The 25,691-nt window shown below is 42.0% G+C and overlaps 1 protein-coding gene across 3 annotated transcripts in view; it reads right to left on the minus strand.

Moving 5' to 3' along the window:
* The window catches only part of LOC122563066 (vesicle transport protein GOT1B-like), a 38,401-nt gene that overhangs the window by 8,538 nt on the left and 4,172 nt on the right, over positions 1–25,691 (minus strand). Inside the window, exons 3-5 of one of the 3 annotated variants that reach the window (XM_043716431.1) lie at positions 24,886–25,064; positions 22,076–22,157; positions 15,625–15,771 (exon numbers count right to left, since the gene is read on the minus strand). In XM_043716431.1, the coding sequence (XP_043572366.1) occupies positions 15,733–15,771; positions 22,076–22,157; positions 24,886–25,064 (300 nt within the window). In that variant the 3' untranslated portion in view covers positions 15,625–15,732. Of the gene's footprint in view, positions 1–7,778; positions 8,611–15,624; positions 15,772–22,075; positions 22,158–24,885; positions 25,065–25,691 lie in introns of those variants that run through there. The other 2 variants (XR_006315478.1, XM_043716430.1) reach the window with 2 other exon arrangements.

The raw sequence follows: 25,691 nt of genomic DNA on the forward strand, positions 1-25,691 counted from the left end.
AGTACAGCATAGATGCAAATCATCAGTTTTAACCTAATTCACTTGTTGGTAACTGGCATGATTGATTACAATCCTACCTGATATATTACTCTGAGTGCGGATGCTGGAGTTCCATATCAAGTAAGGTTCTAGAACCAATATTATACCCTATCCTGTGGCTACCTTGCCCAGAAGTGAGATTGAGAAAGACAGCATCCAACTTGAGCTATAAAATTTTAGCTCAGAGCACAGTTTTGAAAGATTAACTGATAGAAATGTATTTACTGTGGTCAGAATGAAACAAAATCCATCAGTTTTCTAAAAGAGATGCAGGGAAGGAATGTATATCTGTAAATCTGTACTTCTGCAAGCCAAAACTCTGACGTGATTAATTTCTTGAGTGTGTCTCTTGGAAGTGAGTGGGAGATGGTGGATCAAAGCATTGAGCAGAAGGGTTGCTGGCCTTTGTTCTGTGAGTAAAGGCAACCCACTCCAAACTGTGCAGATTTATCCACAGAGACCCTGTTAAACAAATACATCCAGCTCTGCAGAGTGCTTGATTAATGCAATCTGGTGGCTAGATTTGACATGATCACAACAGAATAATATTATTCCTACAGCACCCTACCTAGAATACTTAACATTCAATTTTTAATTTTATTTTTTAATCATTCATCTCAGCCCCCCAGGTTCTTCAACCCCTTCTCCCTCAAAAATGTTATCTCTTTATTTGGTCATGGGCTGAGGGTGTCCTTGGCAATATCCTCTCTGCTTTTTAAAATTCATCTATGGGGTGTGGGTGTCACTGATTAGGCCATCATTTATTGCTCATCCTTAATTGTCCTTGACAAGGTGGTAGTGATGTGCCTTCTTGAACCACTGCAGTCCATGTCTATCTCCTCTGCCTTGTCGAATGATCAACGTCTTTCATACAACCAGTGTTGAGAAACATCAACAGTGTGTGCCCTGCCAGCGATTGTCCATTCAGTTAACCTCAGTCAACAATAAGTTGTGGGCATTGCACTCATATTATTGTGAGATAACATGACCTGCAAAGCCTCACCAATAACGTGAGGATTTCCAGAATTCATTTGGTTTATTTTATACTGATGATAATGCCAAGTCTGAACCTACCCTCAAACAGAAATCCACATACACCTGGTAAGTTCTGAAAATGGGTCACTGGATCCAAAAGGTTGACTCTGATTCCTCTCCTAAATCCCCAGGACCTGATCAGGTGTACCTGAGAACTCTGTGGGAAGCCAGAGAAGTGATTGCTGGGCCTCTTGCTGAGATATTTGTATCATTGATAGTCATAGGTGAGGTGCCAGAAGACTGGAGGTTGGCTAACGTGGTGCCACTGTTTAACAAAGGTGGTAAGGATAAGCCAGGGAACTATAGACCAGTGAGCTTGACGTCAGTGGGCAAGTTGTTAGAGGGAATCCTGACGGACAGGATGTACACGTATTTGAAAAGGCAAGGACTGATTATGGATAGTCAACATGACTTTATGTGTGGGAGATCATGTCTCACAAACTTGATTGAGTTTTTTAAAGAACTCACAAAGAGGATTGATGAGGGCAGAGCAGTAGACTTCAGTAAAGCATTCAACAAGGTTCCCCATGGGAGGCTGATTAGCAAGGTTAGATCTCATGGAATACAGGGAGAACTAGCCATTTGAATACAGAACTGGCTCAAAGGTAGAAGGCAGAGGGTGGTGGTGGAGGGTTGTTTTTCAGACTGGAGGCCTGTGAACAGTGAAAAGTCACAAGGATCGGTGCTGGATCCATTAATTTTCATCATTTATATAAATGATTTGGATGTGAGCATAAGAGGTGTAGTTAGTAATTTTGCAGATTACACCAAAATTGGAGGTATAGTGGACAGTGAAGAAGGTTACCTCAGATTACAACGGGATCTTGATCAGATGAATCAATGGACTGAGAAGTTTAATTTTGATAAATGTGAGGTGCTGCATTTTGGGAAAGCAAATATTAGAAGGACTTATACAGTTAATGGTAAGGTCCTAGCAGGTGCTGCTGAACAAAGAGATCTTGGACTTCAGGTTCATAGCTCCTTGAAAGTAGAATCGTAGGTAGATAGGATAGTGAAGAAGGTGTTTGGTCAGAATATTGAGCAGGAGTTGGGAGGTCATGTACAGGACATTAGTTAGGCTACTGTTGGAATATTGTATGCCATTCTGGTCTCCTTCCTATCGGAAAGATGTTGTGAAACTTGAATAGGATAGTGAAGAAGGTGTTTGGTCAATATTGAGTATAGGAGTTGGGAGGTCATGTACAGGACATTAGTTAGGCTACTGTTGGAATGTTGTATGCCATTCTGGTCTCCTTCCTATCGGAAAGATGTTGTGAAACTTGAAAGGGTTCAGAAAAGATCTATAAGAATGTTGCCAGGGTTGGAGGATTTGAGCTATAGGGAGAGATTGAATAGGCTAGGGCTGTTTTCCCTGGAGCGTCGGAGGGCTGAGAGGTTTATAAAATTATGAGGGGCATGGATAGGATAAATAGACAAAGTCTCTTCCCTGGGGTGGGGGAGTCCAGAACTAGAGGGCATAGGTTTAGGGTGAGAGGGGAAAGATATAAAAGAGACCTAAGGGGCAACTTTTTCACGCAGAAGGTGATACATGTATGGAATGAGCTGCCAGAGGAAGTGGTGGAGGCTGGTACAATTGCGACACTTAAAAAGGCATCTGGATGAGTATATAAATAGGAAGGGTTTGGACCGATATGGGCCAGGTGCTGGCAGGTGGGACTCGGTTGGGTTGGGATATCTGGTTGGTATGGACGATTTGGACTGAAGAGTCTGTTTCCGTGCTGTACATCTCTAAAACTCTATGACTCTGTGAGATGCTACTAGACTCACTGAGATTTTCCAGCAATTTCCATTTTTGTTTATAATTAGCAGCGTCCACAATTCTTTTGGATTTTTTTTTACACGTGGCATTGCTAGGATGGAATAAGCAGACAAGAGGGAGAACTGGGGCCTTCTTTATCACCTTGCCTGCAGTACAACTGATCTGAGACAACTTAGTGGAATTTGAAGGGTAATTGCGGGACACTTTAGATCTATTAAATCAGCTCCACATTGGCCCAAGTTCCCACCATTTAGACCATTAAAGGAAACAACCTATAATCACTTACACGTACAATTAACCAAGCTTACACAGACACACACTGACATACACACACACTCTATCATGTGCACTCACACCCACATGCACACACCCACATGGACACACTCACATGCACACACCCACATGGACACACTCACATGCACACACCCACGTGGACACACCCATATGCACACACTCACATGCACGCACCCACATGCACACACCCACATGCACACACCCACATGGACACGCTCACATGCACACACCCACATGCACGCACCCACAAGGACACACCCACATGCACACACCCACTTGGACACACTCACATGCACACACCCACATGCACACGCCCACATGGACGCTTAATCTGTTGCTCCTACATGCACACACATAAGTTTATGGGGTGAATTTGTTCTTGCAGAAGTACATTTTATTTGGCTCAAAAAACGCATGAATCCATCTGAAACTCTGTAAAACTATACGGAGGGTTTGTCAATCTGACCGACAGACAGACTTCACACCTATTGTTTAAAAAGCTGAGCTATCTTGAGAATGTAATTTAAAAGAAGTTCTGGGATTTACATATCAAAAAACAGAAACCAGCATATCCCATTATAAAAGATGAAAGTTTTAATCTAAAATTGTTTACTGTATCACTTCTCCATGACGCTGGACTCCTTTGGCTATAAATTCTGTGAGCATGATCTTAACTTCCACAATGAAGGATTGATGCTCCGAAAGCTAGTGCTTCCCAATATACCTGTTGGACTATAACCTTGTATTGTGTGATTTTTAACTACATTCATTTAGCATCTTTAACAAAATAAAACATTCCAAGTTAATTCACTGGAGGATTACCAAATGAGGTTTGACATCAAACTACGTAAGGAGGGTGGAAGACCAAGGCTTGGTCAAATTGGTTTTGAATCAGAATCTTAAAGCAGGGAAAGTTACAGAGATAAAGAGTTTTAGGGAGCAAATAGAGCCATGGTCATTATTACAGTGGCTCAGTGGTTAGCACTGCTGCCTCAGCGCCAAGGATCCTGGTTTGAATCCACCCTCAGGTGGCTGTCTATGTGGAGTTTGCACATTCTCCCCGTTAGTCCGTGCAGGTTTTCTCTGGGTGCTCTGGTTTCCTCCCACAGTCCAAAGGTGTGCAGGTTAAGAGGATTGGCCATGCTAAATACCCCATAGTACCCAGGAATGCACACGCGAGGTGAATTAGCTATGGGATATGCAGGGTTACAGGGATAGGATGGGATGCTCTTCAGGGATCAGTGCAAACTCGATGGGATAAATGGCCTGCTTCCACATTGTAGGGATTCTATGATTAGACTTATAGAATCTCTACAGTGTGGAAACAGGCCATTTGGCCCAACAGGTCCACACTGACCCTCTGAAGAGTATCCCACCTAGCCCCATTCCCCTATCCTATTAGTCTACATTTACCCCTGACTAGTGCATCTAACCTACCCACCCCTGAACACTATGGGAGATTTAGCATGGCCAATTCACCCTAACCTGCACATCATTAGATTGTGGGAGGAAAGCAGAGCACCCGGAGGAAACCCACACAGACACAGTGAGAATGTGCAATCACACAAAGACAGTAACCCAAGGCTGGAATCGAACTTGGGTCCCTGGCACAATGAGGCAACACTGCTAACCACTGAGCTGCTGTGCCACCATAAACTATTTGGTACTTATTTCCATGTTTATGATTGAATTCAATTTCCACTATTTGTCATGGGTGGATTTGAACCCAGGTTCCCAGGACATCACTTGTGTCTCTGGATTAATAGTCTAAGGAATAGTACCATTAGGCCATCACCTCCCTACCATGGCAAATATGATTTGGAGATGCCGGTGTTGGACTGGGGTGTACAAAGTTCAAAATCTCACAACCCCAGGTTATAGTCCAACAGGTTTAATTGGAAGCACTAGCTTTCGGAGCGACGCTCCTTCATCACAACCACCTGATGAAGGGGCAGCGCTCCGAAAGCTAGTGCTTCCAAATAAACCTGTTGGACTATAACCTGGCGTTGTGTGATTTCTACCATGGCAAAGGATTCATAATCAATGAGCTGAGCAAACAATTAAACATCTAATTTTACTTGGCAAAATTTCACTTGATGCTCTTTCTGTTGACGTGAGTACTAAGCACCAACCCCTCTTTCAAATGATGAAAGGCATTTGACATTTAACGGAGATGAGTCCTAAAGGATGCGAGGGCACTGACTGAGCGCGACCAGTTGTAAAGGTCAGTCTCTAGCTACGAAGACTTTATTCTCAGATGATTGCATTGCACCAGTCTTAAGTCGACGTGTGGCAAAGATTCATTCACGGAGTCTCAGACACGACAGGCAGGCTTTGTAATGAGTTGCTGCACTGACGCTTTGCATGCAGAAGATGCAGGTTATCCTTTCCCGAGTAAGAGACTCAAGGGCCAGTGAGTCACAGTGCAGCATGCGAAGGGTGAAAAGGAGAAGAGAAAAACGAATGAAGTCGTTGTGGGTTTGGAATGGTAATGTGTCCTTTTAGAAGCCTGTGCATTTGAGGAGTAAGGAGAGACCCAGGTGTTACGGAGCTCTGAGGTCATGGAAAAAAAAAATTATGATATGATTAATTGAGACTGGATTCTAAAATAGTGATGACTCACTGAACGTGGGGCGAGGGGAGTGGTGGGTGTGGGGAAGGTAACACATATAGAATCATGTCGATACAGCTTTGCTGCAACAAAGAGGTCATTTGCAGGCGCAATGATTAGAATATTACTGATGGAAACAAGAAAGGAAAGGTTTTGTTGGAGAAAAGAGGAGTTAGATTCAAGCTGCATAATCAACACGACACTCATTTCAGTCTGAGTGTGCATGAGCGTAAGTTCACAGGGGCGTACAACTGACTACTACTATTTATATCACAATGGAGATTCCTGGCATACAAAGGCTTAAACTCTTCAGCACCTCAAAGCAGTTCTGGCATTCCATTCCTTTATCACAGAGCAATTGTTCAGTCCAACAAAGGAATGATTTGTCCTATTACCATCACTTCTGCTTTAAAAGAAACTCACTCAATAGATTTTTTTTGTAAATATATTTGAATAATGCTCGTTCATTCCTTTAATGACCACATTCTGGATGCATCATAGTATATGACCTACCTGAAGAACAATTTTCAGAAGAAGCTTCCCAAGTTGCTGAACCAATATTTAAGTGCCTCTAGATAACGTCCTCTTCTGTTGAAAGTTTCCAATTGTTTGTATTTCTCCTCACCACCCTTACACTATCTTTATTTTTTGACTGAAGGGGCTGACCCTTCTTATACTGAAACTATTCAACCTCGAAAAGCACCCAAATTTTTATTATCATTCATGAGTTCCACGCAGCAACCTTCAACAAATAATGCATGATGATATAAACCCTAGCTGACATTAGTGCTTCTTGGCCCCAGTAATCACTGACAAACTGCAGCAGTCCCAACTACTGTGTGCACTGGAGTTGGTTAACTGTGTCCAAACTAGGGCAGCACGGTGGCTCAGTGGTTAGCACTGCTGCCTGACAGTACCAGGGACGCAGGTTTGATTCCACCCTCAGGTGACTGTCTGTGTGGAGTTTGCACGTTCTCCCTGTGTCTGCGTGGGTTTGCTCCGGTTTCCTCCCACAATCCAAAATTGTGCAGTTAGGTGAATTGGCCATGCTAAATTGCCCATAGTGTTCAGAGACCTGTAGGTTAGGTGCATTAGTCAGGGGAAATGTAGAGGAATGGGTCTGGGTGGGATATTCTTCAGATGGAGGGTGTGGACTTGTTGGACCAAATGGCCTGTTTCCACACTGTAGGGATTCTAGGAATTGGCTATCAGGTCCCTGTGAAAACCTGATTGGATTATTGTCACACATCCTGATATTCAGTGAAAATTATTGTTTTGTGTGCTATCAAGGCAAATCATAGCGTTCATAAGTACGTCAGGATAATAGAACAGAATGCAGAACATAGTGTTACAGCTACAGAGAAGGTGGAGAGAAAGATCAACTCCAACATATAACAGGTCCATTCAAAAATCTGACAAAAGCATTAATTAGTATCACAGCACAAGGTAGAACTAAGCAAGATAGAGTTTAATGCCAATGTGCTAATGTTATTGCTAATAGAATAAGAGAATCATACTTTACAAAGGATATTATGTGATGGAACCTCAACAAAATTCAAATTTAAATGCAACTTCTGTGATTTATCCAGCAGAGTCAAAACACATTCGGGAGGAATGTCATTCATCAGAAACAACACCAGAAGCAAAAGAGTTAAGTAAGGTATCAGCACCCATTCCGAGGTATCGGATCACTTCGCCAGATGGTTGTTACTTTGCTCTGACTGGTGTAATCAACTCTTGACAAATGCTGGCTAAAAGAGGGTAATTGATCAAGTTGATTCAGACAATTCAATAATTGAAATGGTGCAGTTTAATGCTCTTCAGTTCACGATGGAAAATTCTGGAGTAATCATTTCTCTTCCAGTAAATACAGAAATCTTTAAAACAAACATGACCTCCCCATTGAGAATGAAACACAAGTAATCATTTACAGGTGCAGTAAATCTGCACTGGATAAGTTCCATCATACTAAAAAATAAAGATGATATTTAAAAAATCATGCTCATCTGAAATCCGTACCTTGTAGAAATTGTTAGTTTTCTCAAAGAACCTGCAAGAAAACTGAACTCCTCTTCAGGATGTGCTATCACAGGTGGGTCACTTTTGTAGGTAAGATTCGTAAAGATTGACACCTTGTTCTCTGATCTAGCAAAAAAGTTCGATTTCGGACAAGCAGACTGATTTACTTGATCTCTCTCCCTCTCTGCCTCTCTGCTTCACACAGGGTCCATGCAGAGTGTATGGGTTTCTGCATTTGAAATTCACTCCAACTTCCCTACAGCTTCTTTTATACGTGCTGCCACCCACGTCACTGCACTGAGTCCAGTTTCTGAGTTTCATTGAAATGAGCAGCTTTGAGTCAGACCTGTCATTGCTGCAGGTAAGGGGTGGGAGGATGCAGAAATCCACTCCTGCCCCCAATTGCATCTGATTGGCTGCAACTGCAGAAATCTCATCACTCAGCAAGGTTTGAAGACATGTTTTAAAAAAAAAACTGACGTTTTCTCAGGAAACAAAGCTTTGCTTTGAAAATTCCCAGATTCCAGTCATGGTGCTTTCAAATTCAAAGCTAAAGCAAGATGTACCTTGCTGCTCAGGTATGAATGCAGCTCATGAACATGGGAGCCGGGAGCATGCACAGTCCATTCGGCCCTTTGAACATGTTCAGCCATTTAATACAGTCATGGCTGATCATCCAATTCAATTCCATCCATTGACTCCATCTACACTTCTCACTGACTCAGAAAGACAGCCAACGTCATCAAAAACTCCTCCCAACCCGGATATAATCTCTTCCAACCACTTCTGCCAGGCAGAAGATACAGAAGCTAAAACACATGCACTAAAAGATTCAAGAACAGCTTCTTCCCTGCTGTTATTAAACTTCTGAATGATCCTTTCAAATTTCAAATCTAATATTGATCTTGCTTTCTGTGCACCTTCTCTGCAGCTGTAACTCTGTATTCCTCGCTTTGTTCTATCATTCTATGATTTTTGTCTGGTATGAATTGCCTATACTGCACACAAAAACAGAACCTTACACTGTACTTAGGTACATGTGGCAATAATAAATTTAATCAAATACTCCTGAATTCTCTCCATAGTGGCTGCCTGAACTATTGAGTATTTCCAGCACTTCCTGTATTTATTCCAAGACTTCCAGCAGCTACAAGATTTTATTTTTATCTTGGAACATTTATGTCTTTTCACTTTATTTCCCCCTTCACCACCCCCACTCCAATTTCTTGAATATAGGGATCCTGAGGTCAGATGAAGAAACTTTACTGCATGCACTGTAGAGACTAACTAATTCAGTAAAGTCCGAAAGAACACACTATAGAAAGGATATTATTAAATTGGAGGGGGTTCAGAAAAGAATTACCAAGATGATGCTGGGCTGGGAGGGTTTGAATTATGAGAAGCTGGATAAGCTAGGACTTTTCTTTTCCCTGAAGCGTAGAAAGCTGAGGGGTGACTCTATAGAGGTTTATAACATCATGAGCGGTATGAGTGGCAAAGGTCTTTTCCCTCAGGTGGGGGCATATTTTTAAGGTGAGAGGAGAAAGACTTAAAAGGGACCTAAGGGGCACGTTTTCCATACAGAGGGTTGTTCATGTGTGGAATGAGCTGCCAGAGAAAGTGGTAGATGCAGACACAGTTACAACATTTAAAAGACATTTAGACTGGTACATGAATTGGGAAAGTTTTAGAGGGATATGGGCCAAACACAGGCAAGTGGGACTCGTTTAATTTGGGAAACTTGGTCGGCGTGGATGAGTTGGACTGAAGGATCTGTTTCTGTGCCGTATGACTCTATGACTTTTTTAAAAACATTCTTTTATGGGACATATATTGCTGTTAAGTCCAGCATTTGTTGCTTCTCTCACAATTAAAGGGCAGTTTACAGTCAACTAACCACATTACTGTAAGTCTGGAGTTACATATAGGCCAGAGAGGTAAAATTGGCAAATTTCCTTCCCTAGAGGACATTAATGACACAGCTAGGGCTTTAACAACTGGTGACATTTTCATGATCATCATCACTGAAGACAGCTGCTCAATGGTTTTGTTAACTGAAGTCAAATTCGACCAAGGTGGGATACGAACCCCGTCTCTGAGAGCATTTACTGAGCCTCTGGATCACTGACATCACCACGACCAACAACCTGCAATTCTATGGCCCCAACAACATGGTGGAAGGTATCTCAGAAGATTATAGGACAGGGAGGAGAGTGAATCCAGAACACAATGATGGGGGAAAAATGGATAGAGTAGAATGAAAAAGATGGTTTTGGCAAGGCTTTGTATTCAGGAGAAAGGGGCATCAAACAGCAGACAGAAGAAGGTGGAGAATTTGAGGGCAAAAGTATATTAATGAATGAATAGCCACTGACAGTTTTTGTAAACTGAACAAATGGTCGCACAACATGTCGGAAGTTAAGAAGCTAGTTAGCAACAGATGAAAAGAAAAAAGAACTTCAAACACTGAACCTTAGAAGCAAAAATCAGAACCACTGCAAGCAGGTAGGCAATGGCCTCGTAGTATTAATGCTAGCCTATAAATCCAGAGACCCAGGTATTGTCCCAGAGACCCAGATTAGAATCCTACCACAGCAGATGCTGGACCATGAATTTCATAAAAATCTCAAAAATAAGAGTCTAATGATGAAAGTATTGTCAGGGACAATGTCCCTATAGGGAAGGAAATCTGCTGCTCTGACATGGCCTGGCCTACTCGTGACTGTTAACTGCCCTCTGGGCAATTAGGAATGGGCAATAAATGCTGGTCCAGCCAGAAATGCCCACATTCCATCAACTAATAAATAAAGGCCTAGATTGTAAGTGGATATCATCTTCTAGCCTTCATTTGGCTATAACCTCTGTAACCAAACAAAGCCATGGACTTTCAGACTGTTACTGACCTTATTTCATACAGAGTTGTTCACTACTCTTCCTCCAACACCATTGTTCCATAAACCAATATCACAGAGTTCAATCTCCTCTCTAAGACACAACAATGGGAAGTTCCTGGTTGATCCAGCATATAATCTATCACTCGGGTAATTCCTCATCCCATAATGGTGGTGGGGATGGAGGGAGATAGGTAGGAAATATGAGGAGAGCCATTTCAGCATGGGCTTCATTACATATCCAGTCCGTGTTTCCAGGAATAGCCTGGGCAGCAGACTTCTACCTTGTCACACAGAAGGGGAAAGGTAATTCATATAGTTAAGGCCCCATCTACAGGAAGGAGATTTTGGCAGGTACCAGAATCTCATTGTACTCCATGCAAGATTACCCATGCCAGAGAAATAATAACATTCTACAATGAGGTGTTGTTGAGGTGAGTCAGAAAGGTACATTTAAGGAGTAGATGAGTAAACTAGGTTTTTAAAAAATGAAGAAGAAAGGAAGAGAAGAATTGCTGATGGAGTTAAATGAAAAGGGGCAGGGGGACACTCATGTGAAGCAGAAGCATGGGCTAGTTGGGGCGAATGGCCTGATTCTCTGCTAAAACATTCTTCTGCTCCTTCCTTTTTAAACTGAGGATGAGAGAGCTGCAAGCAGACTGTGAGGCCAGTGAAACTTGACAGGGTTCAGAAAAGATTTACAAGGATGTTGCCAGGGTTGGAGACTGAGCTATAGGGAGAGGCAGAATAGGCGAGGGCAGTTTTCCCTGGAGCATCAGAGGCTGACGGCTGACCTTATAGAGGTTTATAAAATCATGAGGGGCATGGACATGATAAATAGACAAAGTCTCTTCCCTGGAGTGGGGGAGCCCAGAACTAGAGCGTATAGGTTTAGGGTGAGAGGGGAGAGATTTAAAAGAGTCCTAAGGGGTAACATTTTCATGCAGAGGGTGGTACATGTATGGAATGAGCTGCCAGAGCAAGTGGCGGAGGCTGGTACAATTGAAACATTTAAAAGGCATCTAGATGGGTATATGAATAGGAAGGGTTTGGAGGGATATGGGCTGGGTACTGGCAGGTGGGACTAGATTGACTAGAAGGGTCTGTTTTTGTGCTGTACACCTTTATGACTCTACTACAGCAAGATTATTCCAGCCCCTTAATCATCAGCTTTGACCATATTGCTCCGAATTGAAAATACATCACTGATAAAAGAAGTTTGCAACAGCACATTGAAATATAGAAGAATCATAGATGGATTTATGCCCCTAAAGGTCCTTTCAGTTCTGAATATTCCAATATTTCACTAAAGCTGTCTGTGTCCTCCTCCAAACTGTGATAAAAAATGGATTATTCCAAGAAAATTATTCACCAACTTTCTCTCTTATCATTTTAGCATTAATGTGCCTCAGATGGGTCAGAATTGTGTCTCTGAATTTTTTCTAGTGCTGAATCCTGCATCAATCCTATCTATGATGGAGACTGAGGGGAAACCTGATAGAAATATATAAAGTTATGGGATGCATGGGTAGGCTGTACAGTTGAAGTCTTCTTGGGTGGAAATATCAAAATTAATGTTTAAGGTGAGGGGGTACATTTAAAGGAGATGTGCAAGGCAAATCTTTTACACAGAGGGTGGCAGGTGCTTGGAAAGTGCTACCAGGTGAGGTGGTCGAAACTGATATGATAGCAATGTTGAAGAGGTGTTTAAATAGACACATGAACAGACAGGGAATAGAGAGATATGGACTATGTGCAGACAAATGGGATTAGTTTAGAGTAGCGTTATGGACAGCACGCACTAGATGGCTGAAGGGCCTGATCATTTGCTGTACCTTTCTATGTTCTCTGTTCTGTGATACAGAGGTGCCGGTGTTGGACTCAATGCAATCTATGTCATGAAGAAAGTTAAACATCACACAACACCAGGTTATAGTCCAATAGGAGCAACACTCCAAAAGCTAGTACTTCCAAATAAACCTGTTGGACTGTAACCTGGTGTTGTGTGATTTTTAACTTTGACCACCCCAGTCCAACACATCATATCATGAAGAAAGTTACGATTCAACATTTTTACCTGGGCTATACCAACATTTTCCTAATTAACATCAGTTCGGAGGAAGGGTCAACGGACCCAAAACATTAACTCTGATTTCTCTTCACAGACGCTGCCAAACCTGCTGAGGTTTTCTAGCAACTTCTCTGTTTTTGTATCATTTTACCTGGGCATCATTTAATCTGAATGTGTCATTCCCTCAGACTACCTACTATTTGATTTTATTATGATATCTATAATAAGCAATTGTAGTCTGTCCACCATTCAGCACCTAATTCTTCCAAATCAAAATTATAAATAAAAACATAGATCAGTAATGCTTTGAGATGTCATGTTCAGCAGTAACCAGTAGAATCTTAGAATTCTAGAGGAATACTACACAGGAAGAGTCAATCAAGACCACCTTGCTGTTTAAGTAATTATAGTAGCTCTCTACTGGCCATGGTGCATCTCAATTTTGTCAACTGGACAATCATGGAAACATATACATGAGTAACCTCATTACTTACTGGACTCCAGTACAAAGCAGCCCATCCACCATCTTAAATATATACTCCCTTCACCTCAGCTGCACGGTGGTAGCAATGTGTACCATCTCCAGTGCACTAACTCACCAAATCGCCAACAGCTCCTTGCAAGCCCATGGCTTCTACCATCTAGAAGGACAAGGGCAGCAGATACATGGGAACACCACTACCTAAGCCACACACCATCCTGATTTGGAAACATATCGTCACTCCTTCACTGTCGCTTGGTTAAAATCCTAGAGCTCTGTCAAAGCTTTACATTTTGTGCTCGTCAGGAACCTTAGCGCAGTGAGGGCATATGCAGCACACAAACCTCTGCAGCAGTTCAAGAAGGGAGCTCTTCACCACTTTCTCAAATGCAATCAGGGACAAACAATAAATATTGGCAAAGCCAGCAATGTCTCCATTCTATGAATGAATTATTTTTAAAAATTCACACAAAACCTGTTGTATGAGCCGATGGTGCATTGTGTGAGTGAATTATCATAGAATCCCTAAAGCATAGAAGCAGATCATTCAGGTCGCAACAACCCTCCAAAGAACATCCTACCCAGACCCACCACCCTATCGTATCCTTGTTTCCCTGCATTTCCCATGGTTAACCGACCCAGCCTGCATACTGCGGTAATTTAGTGAGACCAATCCACCTAATCTGCATATCTGTGGACTGTGGGAAGAAACCAGCACACCCAGAGGAAACCCATGCAGACACTGGGAGAACAAGGAACTCCACACAGACAGTCAGCCGACTGTCCTTGGCACTGTGAGGCAGCAGTGCCAACCACTGAGCTGCTGTGCCCATTGTATATGCTGGTGGCCTGCCCTGGGTTTTCTCATGGTTCCCAGCCAGAAAGCTTATTATCACCCATTGTATGCACGACAGTCCAGTTCTATTTTGTTATTGTAACAATTCACACTCCCTTTGAAATGTGGTATTCTTGCTTCCATCAAGAGTGCAAAGCCAAAATCTCTTTGACTGCATGTCACTGTTTTCAACAATACTCAAGTTCTGTATGATCAAGCAACAAAATGTCATTTTATTAACAGCTTGATGCCCATAGAAAAACCCAGAAACATAGAAACATAATTTTCATTTGGAGTCAGCAAATTGTCTCTTAGTGAAAGGCATTATTTAGACTAAGATTTGTTTTTAGGAGCTAATGTGATATTGGCTGCTGACTGTGCCTCAGGTGTATAAGAGATCAAAAGCTTTTGTTGTATCCTCACCTGAGAAATCCCGAGAATTCTATCTGAATATAGTCTAGCCCTAACCCTAACCCAAGCACAGAAATGCACACACACACACAGTGAATGACAGATATCTGGCATTGCAACAGGTTTAAAAAAAATGAGCCAAAACCTAATATCCATCTAATTATTTGCTTTGTATTACAACCACATTTCAAAGGGAGTGTGAATTGTTACAATAACAAAATAGAACTGGATATTCTACCAAGGCCAATTGAGTGAATCTATCACTCACTTTAATTGAAAAGGGTATAACATACAACCAATGTCTTTGTCAGAAACAAAAACAGAAGTTGTTGTAAAATCTCAGCAGGTTTGGCAACATCGGTGGAGAGTTAATATTTTGAATCCAGTGACCTTTCTTTCAGAAGGGTCTGATCTGAAGAAGGGTCACTAGACCCAATACGTTAAATCTGTCTTCTCTCCACAGAGGCTGCCAAACCTGCTGAGATTTTCCAACAATTTCTGCTTTTGTGTCTGATTTCTGCAGTTCTTTGGGGTTTTTTTGTCCAATGCCTTTGCGTCTGAGCCATCCCAGAGGATCCATGACAGTGGCAAAGCTTGTGGAGAAGAGTGAAAAGACAGAGGGAATATTTGGAGTAAAGGAAGCAGACGAGGGACAGGACCAAAAAGACCAATAGTAAAGTTTCTCTTTAGAGAGCAAAAACCTGCAACTGGATGGTACTTCAGCATGGCAAACCTTCTCAATATGCTTCGCCAAGCCCTCATGAGGAGATATTAGGACAAGTAGGAAAAAGCTTATTTGAAGAGTTGGCTTTAAGGAACCTGTTCAAAGGGACGAGAAGATCAGAGGTGAAGAGCTTTTTGAATGGAAATTCCAGAATTCAGGACTGAAGGCACAAGTACAAGTGGTGGTGCAGATCAACAATATGCAGGATGTCAGAAATAGAGACGCATAGGGATTTCATATTGTTGTAGAACTGGATTAGAACAGGAATGGAGAATGTTAATGCCATGGAAGCATTTAACGGTGGAAATAAAGCATTGGTGGACTCCATAACCAAGTAGGTGAACAAACTCCGATTAACAGGAATAAAGGAAAGACTGTTGACTAGTTCATTGGAAATAACAGCTTTCCTAGAACTTTCAGCAGGAGTAATTACCAGTTTTACACAGTATGGCCCTATCTGAAAACAGGTCCAGTAAAGCTGAGTTTATGGCTGATTTAAACAGATGATTTCTTCAGTTGTTCCTTGTTCTTTGGCTTGTCTTCACTTCAAAGAGCCTCCCTCACTAAATCTCTTCAACATCTGGAGAGAAAAACAAACAAGCAAGTGTGAAGATCCCTCAAAACTGACAAGATTACCTTGCATTTTATATCTCAACTCTGTAGGTTGCAATTTGGAGACTGATGCTGCCTCCTTTTTCTTAACCATAAAGATAAAAAGAATATTTGCACATTGCTGAGCTATTTCAAATTGTCAGTTTGGTGCTGTTATTTTGTAAAGAGCCCATGAATTGGGGTCTGCCTTACAATTACATGAGCTGACCCTACAGACAACAGAAAGAAGGGTTTGGATGCACAATCCAGGCCACAGTGAATGGAAGAACAGTAGGTCAGTCAGTTATGAAATCGCTCAGTCTCATCAATGCGTTTATCCTCAAAAAATGTGGACTGACACTTCAAACCTCTACACAGGGAGTGCTGCATTGCAGCCAATTCCACCTGTCAATTCAATGTTCAGCCAAAGTCTTGCCTGGTTTCTCAGGAGGACGTAAATGATTCTACAGTATCTTGTGTGAAGGAATATGGAAGACTTGGTACAGAACTCAATGTGGAAAATGGTGGAAACCTCAGCAGGTCTGGCAGCAGCAGAAATTGACCAAAGATCCTCAGACAGCACCTTCCAAACTCACAAGCACTTCCATCTAGAAGGACAAGGGTAGCAGATACATGGGAACACCACTCCCTGCAAGTTCCTCTCCAAGTCACTCACCATCCTGACATGGAAATATATTATCATTACTTCACTGTCATTGGGTCAAACTCCTGGAATTCCCTCCCTAACGGCATTGTGGATCAACCCACAGCAAGTGGACTGCAACAGTTCAAGAAGGCAGCTCACCACCACCTTCTCAAGGGCAATAGGGACAGGCAATAAACGCTGACCAGCCAACAACACCCACATCCCACAAATGAATAAATAAATTTTAAAAATTGTGGAGTGAGAAACAAAGTTAATGTTTCAGCTCAATGACCTTTCTTTAATGTGGAAGTTGATTCTTCTGCTAATATACATCGGTTCTGACAAATCAATCTCATAGTGATTGGAACCAGGGCCAGGCAATCTCATTGACTGTGAGATCCTTTATTGGGGTTGTTAACCTGGGCCAATCAGGGAGCCCTGTCTGATGGTTATAAACAAAAGATTCAGAAGATCTCCTCAGTCTAGGGATTACCTCAGAGCTGGCTGTTCAAGTTCATGTACTGTTCACATTTAAATAAAGGTTGACTTGGTGACAGGATACAGGCCTCTCTGCACTTATTTTCGGTTCTGAAATGTTAACTCTATCCTCCACAGTTTCAGCACTTTCTGAGTTCACTGGGGATCTGTTCAACATTTATATTTCCATCAACTTCACTAACAGATTACCTGGTCACATTTCTATTATACGAACGTTTTGTGTGCAAATTAGCTGCTCCATTCTCCATTACTTTAACAGTAATTCAGTGATTGTGAAGTGCTTTGAGTACACCAAAAATAGTGAAAAATGCAATGTCATTTTCAGACATAATTTTTCAATGTTAACTTCCTTCAGCTGTGTGAACCTTCAAGAAGAAGCACTACAGAAACTCATCTGCTGACAGCACCTTCCAAACCATGACACCTACCAGCTAGAAGGATGACGACAAATGCATAACAAGACCAACACTTATGAGTTTGTCTCTTAGCCATTGATCATCCTGACATGGAACTGTCATACAACGGCACGGTGAAAGTCCTGGAACAAGTTTCCTTCTCCTGCCACCATCAGCTCTGTAGGTGGCACAGGTGGAGCCCAAGTACAAAAAGGGGAAGAAACATGGCACCCACCCAATTCCTCAAACACCCACCTTTGACAGTGTCCAGATCTAGCTCTTATTCAGACCCATTCTCCAACCCGAGCCACTGCCAATGTAAAGATGCCTACATGCCGAAGATAGCAATGGTTCCAGAAGGCACCATCTGTTCAAGGGCAATATATTCTAACCTACAAAGCAACTTCAAAAGGTTATAAGAGATAATTTTATTAGGGATAGGCAACACTAAGGTTTTGTGAAGGGTAGGTCAGCTTAACTTACATTATTGAGTTCTTTGAGAAGGTGACAAAACAGGTGGATGAAGGTAAAGCAGTTGATGTGGTGCATATGCACTTCAGTTAGGCATTTGATTAGGTTACACGAGGTAGGCTATTGGACAAAATACAGAGTTTCGGGATTGAAGGTGATTTAGTGAATTGGATCAGACATTGGCTAGCTGAAAGAAGACAAAGGATGGTGGTTAATGGGAAATGTTCATCCTAGAGCTCAGTTACCAGTGGTGTGCCGCAAGGATCTGTATTGAGGCACTGCTGTTTGTCATTTTTATAAATGATCTGGATGTGGGATTAGAAAGATGGGTTAGTAACTTTGCCGATGATACTAAGGTTCTTAAACCACGCAATAGATTATCTGGTCATTTATTCCATTACTATTTCAAGGGCCATTCTGTGTGCAAATTGGATGCTGTACATTACAACAATGATTACACTTCTAAAAGTTACTTAATTGGTTATAAGGTGCCTACTGAGGTCATCATTCATGGCACATTCGTGAAAATGTTTCCTTCCTCATTTTCAAGGTGAGTTGTGAAAGGAGTATTAGGACGAGGAAGCAGGAAAATGTATCCAATCTACAAGATGCACTGGAGCAACTCTTCAAATCTACTTTGGATAAATGAGTTTTGCCAGTGGATGTTGACTTTTGCTGATACTTATTTTTCGCACAAATGATTGAATTTGCAATTCGTGATTTCACGGATACTGGGGATTTATTGTACTAATGTGTACAAATAAAAGTTATTGTATAGCATGTCTTTTAAGTCCCAAAATATATTGTGACATTAAACCCTATTAATGATTATTATAGGCAGCATTGTTCTCCATGTATGCAAATAAATTGGTTTACCACATCCTCAATAAACTATCCTGTCGTATTGATGTCATAAAACTAATAAACCTGACCGAAGATAGGATTTGTGAAAGGACATTTGAAAAGCATTCACATGGGATGTTAATCATATATAATATTGCTGCTTGAATAGTTAGTTGAAGCAGCCTTAAAGGAACACATTCAAATATATTAGGACTCCATGCTACCAAGGAAATTCAGGGTAGCTGGCAAATTCAATTGAGGAAGCATTTCTCACTCACTTTCATTGGTTAATATTTACCTCTCAACTAACTGCACTGGTTAGACACTTTATATTAAAGAAGATACAGGCCATGATAAAATTATCGTAGTCATAAAATGGCACATTCTGCCAATATTTCCTCTATTTGTCTTCTGCACATATCCAAAATCTGTGCACAACAGCAACCTCCAAAACCAGAATTCCATGGGACTGCGCAGCTTAAAGGGAACACTGCTCTCTAATGTGTAGCACTCCCTCAGTATTGTACTATAGTGTTGTTCTGGGTTATGTGATCAAGCTTCCAAAATGGGGCAAGGATCCTCACTCACACATGATTGTAAAAGTCTGCACACCCACCTCCTCCCCACACTGTTCCCGGCCAATATTAAATGCTCTCAATATTCTCAAACCACTGGTGTAGATTATCTGGTCAGTTATCTCACTGCTGTTTGAAGGGCCTGACTATATGCAAATTGGGTGCTGTACATTATAACAATGGTGAAGTTAAGTTACTAAAACGGTAACCAGTTTCCTCATTTCCCCTCCCCCCTCCTTTTCCCAGCCCAACCCTCTAACTCAGCACAGCCTTCTTGACCCGTCCATCGTCTTTCCCATCTATCCATTCCACCCTCCTCTCTGACCTATCACCTTCTCCCCCACCTTCATTTAGCTATTGCATCTCCAGCTATCTTACACCCAGCCCCACCATCCTCCCATTTATCTCTCAGCCCACATGCCTTATTCCTGATGAAGGGCGTATGCCTGAGACATTGATTCTCCTGCTCCTCGGATGCTGCCTAACCTGCTGTGCTTTTCCAGCACCACACTCTCGACTCTGATCTCCAACACCTGCAGTCCTCACTTTCTCCTAGTTGATGACAACAATGATGTCTCTTCCACAAGTTACTTAACTGGTTGGAAGGTGTCAGAGGCCAGCAAAAGTGCTACATTAGTGCTTGTGTTTCTTCCTATATTTCCTTTCTCAAGGTGAGCTATGACCAAGGCATTAGGGTGAGGAAGGAGGAAAATTTATCCAATCTCTAAGTTGCACTGTCACAGCTCTTCAAGCCTACTTTGATAGCACCTGTCAAACCAGGACCTTCTACCACTAAGAACAAAAAGGGCAGTCAGTTCATGGGAACACCATCACCCACCATACTTCCCAGCAACATTTTGCCTTGATGGTCTCTGGGTCAAAATCCTGGATATATTTCCAAGCCAGAATGGTGAGTGGCTTGGAGGGGAACTTGGTGGTGCACCTGCTGTCTTTGCCCCATCATAACCATCTAGCAAGTTCCCCCAACAAATCACTCACCATCCTGACTCAAATTTTCAAAAGAAAATTCCTTACCCATCTGCATGATGGGTGTACCTACCCCACATTTTTAAAAACCCATTCATGGGATGAGGGCATCACTGACTAGGTCAATATTAATTGCCCATCCCTAATTATCCAGAGGGCAGTTAAGAGTCAACCACATTGCTCTGGGTCTGGAGTCACATGTAGGCCAGATCAGGTAAGAATGGCAGTTTCCTTCCCTGAAGGGCATTAGTGACCAGATGGGTTTTTTGACAAATTACAATGGATTCATGATCATTATTAAACTCTTAATTCCAGATCTTTATTGATTTCAAATTCCACCATCTGCCATGGCAGGATTCCATGGACATTACCTGGGTTTCTGGATTAACAATATGACTAAGCCATCACCTCCCACATGAACTACTACTGATGAAGAAAACAACCCATCACCATCTTCTGAAATCACGGGCGATTGGGGATGGGCAATAACTGCTGACATTCAGGAATGTGAGACCGGGAATTAGATGACAGAGATGAAAATACAGTGCACTAACCAAATGCTGCAACTGAATTCCTAACCAGTGTTCGGCAATTTGCACTTTCTAGATTTTATTTAACTGCCAAAGTTGGACTTTAAAGTAATTGCCTGCCTCCTTTCTTAGATTGCAACTGCTTAAATCTTCTGTGGGGGAGTAGTTTTAATATTAATATTGATGATGTATGTCAATGAGACAGTGGATTAACATCCCCAGTAGGCGTGGAGCAGGATATAATCAAGCTAACTATGATATTGAATAAATGTGTCTCCTTCAGTGAGAAACTACAAATACAATTTTGATTATTCTAAGTTACAGTTCCAACATTAAAACCAATTCACAGTTTTTACTTACCTATACATTATTGAGCAGTTTGATCTGAATCTTAATAGATTTTTTTCATTTATATGCATGAGAAATACTAACATTAAACACACGCAAGCACAAGTTTAAATTTAAGGTAGAGAATGTATTATTTATCACTACACTGGCAGTGAATGCGGGTTAAAACAGAAACTAATCATTTTGACAAAACCAACACTGATGAATTTAACTTGGTACATTTGGTTTCATGGAATATTACATTAGCCATGTTGCAGAGAGCATAGAGAGACAGACAAGAACGGCACCACAAAGAGATAAAGAGAAACATTTTTGCAACGAGATAGAGAGAAATGTCAGCACATGGACAAAACACACTGGTTGAGACGTAATTTGGGACTGGGACTGGGACTGACTATCCTCATGGCAATGCACACTGTACTTGGGTCAAGAACAGTAACCTGGCACATGTGCAGAAAAGCCAGGCCCATATTATTTCAATTGGTATTCAGGAATGTGAAATAGAATTCAATTTCTGTGCAAGTTACTTTCCCAACTTATTATCTTCTGCTTTGGTTATGTCAACATTACAGGTCAATTCTTGTATTGTGCCAACAAATCACTTTTTTAAAAAAAATGAATTTGATTAACATTGCAGCTATGACTGAACAAATTGGATTTTTTTATAATGTGTTTGAGGGACAGATATTGGCCAATGGCATCAAGGTTAACCCTCCCACAAAATAACATCGTAGGGTTATTTTACATTCACCAAGCAGATGGGACCTTGGTCTAACATCACATCTGAAAGACAGCACTCCCTCAGTGTCAGCCTTACCATTTCAAGCTCTCAAGTATGACTTGAACCAGGGACTTTACAATTACAGAGACGAGTGTTCTGCCATCTGAGCAACATATTGGCTGCTTTTCATTGGAAACATTCCAAAAGTGCCCTTAATCATCACCGTTTCATTGGAAAAAAAAACCCATAATGAACGGGCGGTGCTGAGGAGTGTCTTACCGTGCTGAGTCCAGGGAGTGTAAAGATGAGACTCAGGATGGGAATCTTGGAGAGTAATTCCGAAACAATTGGAAGTGCGCCCCTGGGAAAACAGTTCCACATTGAGAAAGGTTAATTAATTTGACATTTTCTTAAATTAGAAGAGTTTTCTAAATCTTGACTTTAAACACGTTTGTGGTTTTCTCTTTCTTTTCGCGATGTGAATGTCATTGGGCACCGTGTACTGCCCATGCTCAGTTGCACTGAGGGTAATTAAGGGAAGGACTTCAGCCAGACTTAGGGACAGGAAGCACAGTGTCCAGTGCTGCTCCCGGTCTGTGCTCCACTCGCGATATCCCAAACCGAGCACTGCTCCCGACCTGGGTACAGGAGGTCCCAGCTTGAAAACGATCAAAAGCACTTGAACTGAGGCAGGTGGCCCTACTTCCAAAAGAACACAGAGTCCCCCACCCCCAGCCAGTATAGCTGGCATTATGCTTGACCCAAGCACAGAGGGTACTGTCCCTGACCCAAGCAAAGTGGCATAGCCCTGAGGACAGCGATCCCAGTCTTAAATTATTGAGCCTAGCCACTTTTCAGTCAGACAAAGAGAGAAACATAGACTTCAGTACTGGTGAGCCAGTAAAAACAGTGAGGATTCAATTCCTGCCCTGGTTGAGGTTACCATGAACGACACTTCTTCTCAAATTCCCCCCTCGCCTGAGGCATGGTGACCCTCTGGTTAAACCACAAGCAGTCATCTCTCTGTAATGAGACAGCAGCCCTATAATCCAATAAGTGACTTGACTGTACCTTATTGTAACCAGGGTGGGTTCTCAGACAACCCAACAGCTTCATAGTTACTTTTACTGACAGCAACCTCTCATGTCCAAGTTTTTGCCAAACCAAATTGGAATTCTCAAACTGTGCTGTTGGGATTTGAACCTACTGGACTTGTAGTTTCCAATTCTGGGTTACTAGGCTTAAAACATAATCCTGACCTTATTTTTTCAATCTAATTTTGCATGTAGGCAAGAGATTTATACAGTACATCTTTGTGTGCATTTTTATTGATCAAACTTTACTCTCCCCCAATGAATATTCTGCTTCAGATCAAGGCAGCCAGGTGCCCCAGAAGTTAATCCATCATCCATTCCCTCAGTCATATGTTAAAATAAATCTGATGAAAGAAATAAAAAAAACGCTGGTTGGATTTTGCTTGAGTGGGTCCAATTAGTGAGTCTTTTTCTCCTCACCAAAGTCCTTTGCCATATGAAATACTGGAAGGTTGAGCTGATGTTGGTGAAGTGATAGCACCAGGGGACAAGGATGGCTGTAAATTACAATATTAGCAGTCTTTCTCCTTAACAAATGAAAAGTGAGCCTTAAGAAAGGAGCAAAGGGGTGCCAGAGAAGGAAGATGGCTCAGAGTCAAATTAGAGACTGAAATACAGCAAACATTTAAGCAGCTTGATAGCTCAGTAGTTAGCACTGCTGTCTTACAGTGCTAGGGACCCAGGTTCAATTCCACCCTTGGGTGACTGTCTGAGTGGGTTTACTCTGGATGCTCTGGTTTCCTCCCACAATCCAAAGTTGTGTAGGTTAGGAGAATTGGCTGTGTTAAATTGACCAGGGATGTGTAGGTTAGGTGCATTGGTGAGGGGGAAATGTAGGGGTTTGAGTGGGATACTTTTTGGAGGGTCAGTGTGGACTTGTTGGGCTGAAGGGCCTGTATCCACACCATAGGGATTCTATGATTTCATGAACCAGCACCTATGGGATAATGATGTGCCCATTGATCTAATATTCCGGTTGATCAAGAGGAGCACATAATCGATCTGATAGAAACAATGCAGGGGATATGCACATTACTGTTGTACTTTATTTACAGCATAAATCACTTAATAACACAACTTTGCCTTAAATAAAACTTACTGGCAGACAGCCTTCTCATTTGTACCCTCAGCTTCCTACTCAGAGACCACGATTATACAGCAAGCTGAGGTATATAACTGAAGTATTTGAAGTGTATAATTTTTGCTGGTTTATTGAGAGTGCCAGTTCATAAAGGTCTGGTTAAAACAATGTTTTCTGTTAAGAGGAATTTAAAAATTAAATTATGAACGCATGAAAAAAAAAATTGCTGTGTCCCTGTGGGCTACTCAGAGTAACTTTGCTGGAGATTGCAACAGTTAAGACATAAGATATTCCAATGCAAGTTTCATTTAGTCCTTGTCTAGGAACGAGGTTGGGGCTTGTTGTATAATTTCTAACAGGTCACTCAAATGGAAAAACAATATTAAGGTCAGTCAGTGAGAGAGAGAGAGGGGTCCAAAGAATATGCCTCTATGCACCAGAAATGCTATCATTAGATCTGGGGACAATTAATCATAGAATCCCTACAGTGTGGAAACAGGCCTTTCGGCCCAATAAGTCCAAACTGACTCTCCAAAGAGAATCCGACCCAGACCCATTCCCAATTACTCAACATTTATCCTGACTAACCAACACATCCCAGAACACTATAGACAATTTAGCATGGCCAATTCACACAACCCGCACATCTTTGGACTGTGGAAGGAAACCCCCACAGACATGGGGAGAACATGCAAACTCCACGCAGACAGTCACCCAAGGCTGGGATTGAACCTCGGTCACTGGCATTATGAGGCAGCAGTGCTAACCACTGAGACACTGTGCCATGTGTGTGATAGATTTGTGGCTCTCACAGGGAGACAGTGGACGAGTTCCTTTTCCTGCAGGTTGTCAGGTCTCTAATCCATTAACATGGCCTCCCCAGCCTAAGTATTTCTCACAGAAATTAGACTTACTTGAAAAGTAGAAAACATCCGTAGCTTTCACAGAGCATTCCAAGCAGCGGCCATCGCAGGAGCACCAACAGAATTCCAGCCAGGAAAAAACTTGAACCTTTCAACTTCTGCCTTTGGATGAAGAATCGGAATGTATTCTGCAGCCCAGTGATGAAGGGAAGGCCAGACACAAAGAGAATCTGACAGGAAAAAACAGCAACACTCCAGTATTGTGCCCACTTCACAATTTAGGGAGGACATGAATGCTTTGAAAGGGGTTCAGCAGAGATTTACTAGCATAAGGACAGAGACAAGATGAGCAGGAGTAGGTCATTTGACCCAAAGTACCTACACTGCCATTCAAACAGATCATGGCTGATCATCTACCACTACACGATTTTTACTTACTATCTTCATATCCTTTGATGCAATTAATGTTTTTTTAAGGTGCAATGGTCTGGAAGAGTTAATGCTGGAAGGGAGGAGTGCAACCAACGATGGTGGTGTTATGTGGGATTGGTAGAACAGCTTAGGATCTCAAAGGAGTACAACCTTCCAACAGCATCTTCCTTATAGTCTCTGCAACAATGTCTATCATACCAGTGTTCATGTGCTTTTAAACATCACTCACGGGGTGTCGTCATTGCTGGCTGGAGCAGCATTTGCTGCCCAGCCCTGAATGCCCAGATTGAATCAATTCTTTCAGTACGTAGGGGAAGAGGAAGGAAGGGTTAATGGGATGAGGGGAGAGGGAGGGAAGATAAAGGAGGTGAGGGCAGAGGGAGAGAGGATTAAGGGGGAGAGAGGAGAGGGAAGAAGGATTAAGG

This window comes from Chiloscyllium plagiosum, chromosome 26 (assembly GCF_004010195.1).
Source record: "Chiloscyllium plagiosum isolate BGI_BamShark_2017 chromosome 26, ASM401019v2, whole genome shotgun sequence".
Lineage (NCBI taxonomy): Eukaryota > Metazoa > Chordata > Chondrichthyes > Orectolobiformes > Hemiscylliidae > Chiloscyllium > Chiloscyllium plagiosum.